General features: G+C 40.5%; 1 protein-coding gene across 1 annotated transcript; it reads right to left on the bottom strand.

Annotated features, from left to right (window-relative positions):
* Positions 1–5,862: 5,862 nt before the first annotated feature.
* LOC148768518 (uncharacterized) lies at positions 5,863–7,459 on the bottom strand. Its single transcript, XM_088821240.1, has 2 exons — positions 6,137–7,459; positions 5,863–5,979 (listed from the first exon to the last, which is right to left on the bottom strand). Exons 1-2 carry the CDS (start codon positions 7,457–7,459, stop codon positions 5,863–5,865), a joined length of 1,440 nt encoding a protein of 479 aa, XP_088677366.1.
* Positions 7,460–8,509: the final 1,050 nt, after the last annotated feature.

Genomic DNA, 8,509 nt, shown 5'->3' with positions numbered 1-8,509 from the left:
TAGGAATTAAGTACGATTCATAACGAAAATGAGTTCAAAAGTACGAAAAGAGAAATGTTACGGTTTAGGGTTACACCACCAAAAGAAAATAACCAAAAGTTCTAGCATCGTTCATAGGTCCTCGTACGTCTTCCAAAATTTCCGGGCAAGACCTCGATCCACTACTCGATCCCCCCCGGTTGAGGATTACTAGCACTACTACCTGCAATTAAAAGATATCTATATGAGCTATAAAGCTCAGTAAGAAATCCGAGTATTATCGAACTTTGGAAATACGTTATATATAATATATAATATTGTATACCCGATCTTACCCACGTTTCGCACAACAACACAAGGCAATCGGTCAATTCACATATCTCACGAAAACACATCATTTAACAAGATCACGTAATTATCCAAAATGACTAAAATGCCCTTTTTTTGAAAATCATGAAAAACACATTTTTCGGTTTATCGGATCCGTGAAAGATTAATTTCTGTACCGGATAATAAACCTGTTACGAGCCCGTTTTCACTAAGTGGAATCAAACCACTACCACATCATCCTAGTTGGATACCGGCCCACTATATCCGAGTTGTTTATTACCCGATATTCCATTAATCTTTCAAAAAAAATCATTTAATACAACTTTTCGAAATAATGTTATAACCCACACATGACATCACAAATATCAATCAAGTGCCACAAATTTACACAATTATCACAATTCACCACATATTTGTAATTTAGGCAAAAATCCCAAATTCACACACATGAACACACACGGCACACACACCATGCACAAACAGCACACACACCTTCACACATTTTCAGCACACACACGTGCACAATCAACACATTAAACATCACTAATTACTCATCAAAGCAAGCTCAAGAACAAATACCATTTTACCTTCATTTAATGGACTTATTACCCCATCTAGGTAATAATCCATTTCAATCAATTTCCCACAGCCATTAAACACATCCAACAGTAATTAAAGTACCAAAATACCAAAATTCATCACTCATCACCATTAAATCAAGAATATGAACATTGAAGCACAAAACATGTTAAATGATATGCAAATTGTCCTAATTTCGAAATATGAGCAAACTAATTCCAAAAATCCCTAAATTAAATCCTAGAACTCCTTACTGACTCAAATTTCAGATTCTGAAATTATTTTAAAGTTTTACAAAGTTTCGAATTTTCTTGAAATAAGAAAAAAAACTAGGAAAATCCCTTTTTCAATTTAAAATCTCAAAACTCTAACATAACTCTAGTTAATTAAAAAAACTTGTTAAATAAAACTTTTTCCTATTTAGTACTAGCAGGAAAACAGATCCAAACTTTAAAAATGAGAGATTTTTCGGAAATTGCAGTTTTGACCCAAAGGTTTCGAAATTTACACATGCAACCACACTAGAAGTTCAAAATCAACTTTTTCATGAAAACCCCTAACAAATCTGAAATTCCACTTTACTAGATGCAGAAAATGAAGTTGGAGAGTTACTTTATGCAGAAATTTTCGGAAATTACACATTTTACCCCAAAATCTCTAGATCTACACATGCAAGCCTACTAGAATTTCCAAATCAACTTTTTCTTACAAAAATTCTTTAACTCCGAAATTTTTGTTCAATAAATGCTGAAAACAGTTTTGAAAACATTTTTAGGACAGACTTTGCAGAAATTACAGATTTGACCCAAACTTTCGAAGATCTACACATGCAAGTCTACTAAAATTTCAAAATCAACTTTTTCTTACCAAAATTCTTTAAATCCGAAAATTTTGTTCAATAAGTGCTGGAAAACAGTTTTGAAAACATTTTTCGGACAGACTTTACAAAAATTTACAGATTTGGCCCAAACTTTCGAAGATCTACACATGCAACCACAAAAAGTTAAAAATCCATTTTTCTTGAAAACCCCTTTTTGAAATCTGATAATTTTAAGGCTTTTGGCCAATAAAAATTGTATCTAACCACTATCAACATAGATTATGCATGCAAGAACAAGAATTTAACAAGAAACACTCATTTTCTATTTTTCTTCAAAAAGCCCTAAATTTTCGAAATCTTCCCCAATCTTTTAAAATTTCATGAAAATCCTTTCAATACTATTGATGTCTCTTAATTGCAGCAAGAAATCTAATTTCTTACCTTAAAATCGAAGAAAGAAAATAGCCGAAAGGGAGGGGGCTTTCAAGCACCGAAGTCCAACCAAGCCACCTTGATTGTGAAGGAAATGGTGTGAGCTTCAAGGAGGGAGGAGTTGTGATCTCCCGTAAGGAGGCAAGTGGTTGTGATGATATTTTTGGAGTAGTCTATGGCAAGAGTTAAATAAGGAACACTCATGTTTAAGTGGGGAATTCTTTTGAAATTGTGAGGTGAGGTGGAGAGAGGAGAGGCCCATGGTGGTGGTGATTTGTCTCGGTGGGGAGAGGGGAGAGAGACAAGTAAGTGTAGATGTGTTGGAAGGAAAAGAGATGAATGTGTCTCTTCATCTTACTACTAATGAGGGTGTGGAGTGTAGGCTTAGGTAAAATGATTAGTATTTGCCAAGTGTAAGTGCATGCCTAATTAACATAATTTATTTATTTAATTCAAATCACAACTTGCATCTTAACACACACACACACCATCCGAACACACACACACTCACACAATTTCGGACAAATATATATATATATTATATATATATATATATATATATATATATATATATATATATATATATATATATATATATATATATATCTATATATTTAAATGCATAATGTAAATGTTAGCATATATGTATGTATAAGTATGCATGCATGTATGTACGTGTGCATATAGGTATATATATATATATATTCCACATAATTTACCAAGTAATTTTAGCAAACAAATAAAATACATAATTATTCACATAATTCACGTAATGTACGAAATTCCTAGGATTTCAATTTACGAAAATTTAAATCATATAAATCACACATGTAATAACACATGTAATTATTGACGTAAATAGTATAGTTAAATTCACGTAATGCATATAATCACGTAATAATATTTCCTAAGGGTTTTCTCGAGTTAGGAATATTAATCCCGGGTTTTAGGATTTTCGGGTTTTGGAAAGGTGGGGTGTTACAATCTCCCCCCCTTAAAGAAATTTTGTCCCCAAAATTGTTACCTGAACAACTCGGGGTAATGTTCGCGCATTTCTTCTTCTCGTTCCCACGTGGCTTCTTCGGGCGTATGGTTTTGCCAAAGGATTTTGACAAATTTTAGATCTCGGTTTCGGAGGGTTTTGGTTTTGGAGTCAAGTATTTGGGAAGGTTTCTCTTCGTAGGGTAGGTTAGGGTTTAGTTCGACCGGTTCGGTTTTCAATATGTGGTCGGGGCTGCGAATGTATTTTCGAAGCATCTAAACGTGAAAGACATTGTGGAAGTTGGATAAGTTGGGCGGTAAGGCGAGTCGGTAGGCGCGAGTACCAACTTTGTCGAGAATTTCGAATGGGCCAATAAATCGCGGTGCTAATTTTCCCTTTTTCCCAAATCGCATAATTCCTTTGAAAGGCGCTACTTTTAAGAATACGGAGTCTCCGACTTCGAATTCGAGATCTCTCCTTCGAGTGTTGGCGTAGCTTTGTTGTCGATCTTGGGAAATTCGCATTTTCTCTCGAATATTTTTGATGATATCGACGGTTTGTTGGACTAGATCGGGGCCAAGGAATTTTCTTTCGCCTATTTCGTCCCAATGGAGCGGGGACCTACACTTGCGGCCGTAAAGGGCTTCGTAGGGTGCCATTCCAATTGACGAGTGAAAGCTATTGTTGTATGCGAATTCGATTAGTGGGAGGCGGGATTCCCAATTACCTCCAAAGTCAAGAATACAAGCGGGGAGAAGATCTTCGAGGGTTTTGATAGTTCGTTCGGATTGGCCGTCGGTTTGGGGGTGATAGGTGGTGCTGAATTTTAATCGCGTTCCGAGGGTTTCGTGTAAGATTTTCCAGAATTTTGATGTGAATCGAGGGTCTCGGTCGGAAATAATGGAGACGGGAACACCGTGGAGTCGGACTATCTCGCGGACGTATAGTTCGGCCAGCTTTTCTAAACTGAACGTCATTCGGATCGGAAGAAAGTGAGCCGTTTTGGTCAGTCGGTCAACGATCACCCAAATGGCGTCGGATCCTCTTTGGGTCTTCGGAAATCCTTGCACGAAGTCCATTGTGATAGCTTCCCATTTCCATTCCGGAATTAGGTTTGATTGAAGTAGACCTCCGGGCCTTTGATGTTCCGCTTTGACTTGTTGGCACACTAGGCATTCTACAACGAATCGGGCCACGTTTTTCTTCATTCCTGGCCACCAATAGAGCTTTTTGAGATCTTGGTACATTTTGGTTTCTCCGGGATGGCAAGTGTACGTGGTTTGGTGAGCTTCGGTTAAGATTAGTCGGCGAACGTTTGGATCATCGGGGACGTAAATGCGATTTTGGAATCGGACGAGACCGTCTTTGGTGATTTGGAAATTGGGATGGGATTCGAGGTTATTGCGAATTTTGAGAATTTGCGGATCGTTTTGTTGGGCTGATTTGATCGATTCTCCCAAATTAGGTTGGATTATGAGCGCGTTGATCGATTTGCGGCTAAGTGCGTCGGCGACCACATTTGCTTTGCCGGGGTGGTAGAGTATCTCACAGTCGTAATCTTTGACTAGTTCGAGCCATCTTCGTTGCCGCATGTTCAAGTCTTTCTGGGTGAAGAAGTATTTCAGACTCTTGTGATCGGTGTAGATGGTACACTTTTCACCATAGTGGTAGTGTCGCCAGATTTTGAGTGCGAAAACGACGGCGGCTAATTCGAGGTCGTGCGTTGGATAATTGCGTTCATACTCTTTGAGTTGACGTGAGGCGTAGGCAATGACCTTTCCATTTTGCATAAGGACGGCGCCTAATCCTAATTTCGAGGCATCACTGTAGACTATGAATTCTCCGACTTTCTCTGGTAGTGCGAGAATTGGTGCCGATGTGAGGCGAGCTTTTAGTTCGGTGAAACTGGCGTCGCATTCGGGTGTCCACTGATACTTGACGTCCTTTCGAGTTAATCGGGTGAGTGGAGAGGCAAGCTTCGAGAAATCCTTCACGAATTTGCGGTAGTAGCCGGCTAGTCCAAGGAAACTTCGGATTTCCTTTGCGTTCTTCGGAATTGACCACTTTGACACGGCTTCTATCTTGCCGGGGTCGACGGAGATTCCTTGTTCTGAAACAATGTGACCAAGGAAAGTCACACTTGAAAGCCAGAACTCGCATTTGCTGAACGTGGCGTATAGTTGATGCGATCGAAGGGTTTGGAGTACGGTACGAAGGTGAGACATATGATCTTCTTGGGTTTTGGAGTAGATGAGAATGTCGTCGATGAAGACAATTACGAACTGGTCCAAGTATTGATGAAATACTCGGTTCATAAGGTCCATGAAAGCGGCGGGGGCGTTGGTTAGACCGAAGGGCATGACAACGAATTCATAGTGGCCGTATCGGTTTCTGAAAGCGGTTTTGGGGATATCGGATTCTTTGATTTTGAGTTGGTGATAACCGGATCGGAGATCGATTTTCGAGAAGACCGATGGGCCTTGAAGTTGGTCGAAAAGATCATCGATTCGAGGAAGAGGGTATTTATTCTTGATTGTGACTTTGTTGAGTTCACGGTAATCGATGCAAAGGCGGAGGGATCCGTCTTTCTTTTTGACAAAGAGAACCGGTGCACCCCACGGGGAATGTCTGGGTCGAACATAGCCTTTATCAAGTAATTCTTGGACTTGATCTTTCAGCTCCTTCAATTCTATTGGGGCCATATGGTACGGTGCTTTGGAAATTGGCGTAGCGCCGGGAATCAGATTGATTTCAAACTCGATTTCTCGGTCGGGTGGAAGTCCGGGAATGTCGTCGGGAAATACGTCGGGAAATACGTCGGGAAATTCTTGGACAGCTCGAATGTCGAAAATTTGGGCTTTGGGGTCAGACTCGGATTTCAGAATGTCCACTAGGTAGCCGGAGTGACCCTTGTGAATGAGTTTGACTGCTTTGATCGCGGATATGATTGAAATCGAGGGTTTGGGTTGACTTCGGAATTTTATGGTTTCGCCGTTCGGAAGAGGAAAAATGACCGTTTTTGAGGAACAGTCGATTTTGGCTTTGAATTTGGTTAGCCAATCCATGCCTAGTATAATTTTGAAGTTTTGGATCGGTAGGAGGATGTGATCGAAATTCATGGTTTGAGTATGAACTCGGATTGGGCAATTTACTATAACTAGGTTAGAGCACATCTCTTCGCCAGAGGGAATGAGAATTCGGTATTCGTAATTTAATCGATTCGGTTCGAGATTTAAGTGCGCAATTATGTCTTTCGATATGAAGGAATGGGTAGAGCCGGAATCGATAAGGGCATATATGGGTTCTTCGAGGATAAATATAGTACCTGCGATCATAGAAGGGTCTTGCTCGATTTGTTCTTGAGTCATGGCGAACACTCGACCGGGGACGTTCGGTGGGAGTTTCGGGCAATCTTTCACCATGTGTCCGGGCTGATGGCATCGAAAGCAACTCCTCGTTCCTTGTATGCATTCTCCGGAGTGACTCTTTCCACACTTTGAGCAGGTTGGCCTTGGCGGCGGTGGCGGTGGTCTGGTGGATTGGCGAATGGGCTGCGTTCCTTTTCCTCGGAATGGGCGGTTGCCAAAGTTGTTCTTTTTCCACGGACGCTGGAAATTTGGAGTCGCTCGGCGTTTGTTTTGAATTTCTCCCTCGTCTTGGGCAGCCATGAGCGCTTTGTCTACGAGTTGGCGGAAAGTCGAGGCGTCGGACATACGAATGTCTCGGCGGATTTCGGGTTGGAGGCCACGAATGAAATGGTTCTTCTTTTCTTCGGCGTCTCGAGCGATGAATGGGGCGTAGAGGCAGACACGTTCGAAACGGCGGATGTATTCGATCATCGGTAAGTCGCCTTGTCGGAGTTCGAGAAATTCTTTGAGTTTGTGGGCTCGCACGTCTTTCGAGAAATATTTTTCGAAGAATTGGACTTTGAAATCGGTCCATGACAGAGTTTCGAGGTTCGTTCCTTCCTTGATTCCTTCCCACCAGTGACGAGCTTCGTTTCGGAGTAGGAATATGGCACAGTGCACGCGGTCGCGGTCGGTCATCTGCATGTAGTCGTGGATGACTTCGAGAGATTTGATCCACTCTTCGGCTATGGTGGGGTCGGTTCCACCGTGAAATTCGGATGGTTTCATTCGGAGGAATCGTTCGTATATAGCTTGAGGCGCATTATTTTGGGGCGGGGTTTGGTTACGTTGGAGAAGATGTTCAATTTGACGTTGGTGGTTTTGGGCTTGTTCTCGGATTAAGTTAGAGAGATTATTAATAGTTTGATTGGGGTCTTGTGGTTCATCGGTGGGATTGCTCGGGTTTGCTCGGGTTATACGTCTCGCCATTATTATTTAATTATCATTAATAAGTAAAGCAAATAAAACACATAAAGAAAATAATACACATACGTTACCGGATGGTCCGAGTTTCGCGTCTCGAGTAGTCTCTAAGCCCGTGAAGTTGTACGAGTATCTATGAACAATGCTCTGATACCACCGCTGTAGCACCCCCCCTTCTAGTCGGGCGATAAATCGAACCGGTTTATCGGAATGTTTACTAAACTAGCGGAAGCAAAGGATCTCTTTGTAATTTTTGAAACATTGGAATGGGGCGAAAATGCAATTATGAAAACTTTGCACTTTCAAGAACAACTTTTCTTGGGTTACTTTAGCCGAATAAAGATTTCGTTTTTGGAATAAGTTTCGAAAGGAGGTTTCTCATTCGAGTGCTACATTCTCAATAATCATTTTTCGTTTCGAGAAGAAATCAGAGTTCGAAAAGGTTATTTTGGTGAATAATTCGAAAAAAGGCATGAAAATAGTAAATTGCGAAACTTACTATATTAAAGTAGGAATTTAGTACGATTCATAACGAAAATGAGTTCAAAAGTACGAAAAGAGAAATGTTACGGTTTAGGGTTACACCACCAAAAGAAAATAACCAAAAGTTCTAGCATCGTTCATAGGTCCTCGTACGTCTTCCAAAATTTCCGGGCAAGACCTCGATCCACTACTCGATCCATCCCGGTTGAGGATTACTAGCACTACTACCTGCAATTAAAAGACATCTATATGAGCTATAAAGCTCAGTAAGAAATCCGAGTATTATCGAACTTTGGAAATACGTTATATATAATATATAATATTGTATACCCGATCTTACCCACGTTTCGCACAACAACACAAGGCAATCGGTCAATTCACATATCTCACGAAAACACATCATTTAACAAGATCACGTAATTATGCAAAATGACTAAAATGCCCTTTTTGTGAAAATCATGAAAAACACATTTTTCGGTTTATCGGATCCGTGAAAGATTAATTTCTGTACCGGATAATAAACCTGTTACGAGCCCGTTTTCACTAAGTGGAATCAAACCACTACCACATCAT

Source organism: Erythranthe guttata, chromosome 8 (assembly GCF_056151865.1).
Source record: "Erythranthe guttata isolate IM_541 chromosome 8, IM_541, whole genome shotgun sequence".
Classification (NCBI taxonomy): domain Eukaryota; kingdom Viridiplantae; phylum Streptophyta; class Magnoliopsida; order Lamiales; family Phrymaceae; genus Erythranthe; species Erythranthe guttata.
The sequence above is the reverse complement of the archived record's forward strand: the minus strand, read 5'-3'. Positions and strand labels throughout refer to the sequence as shown.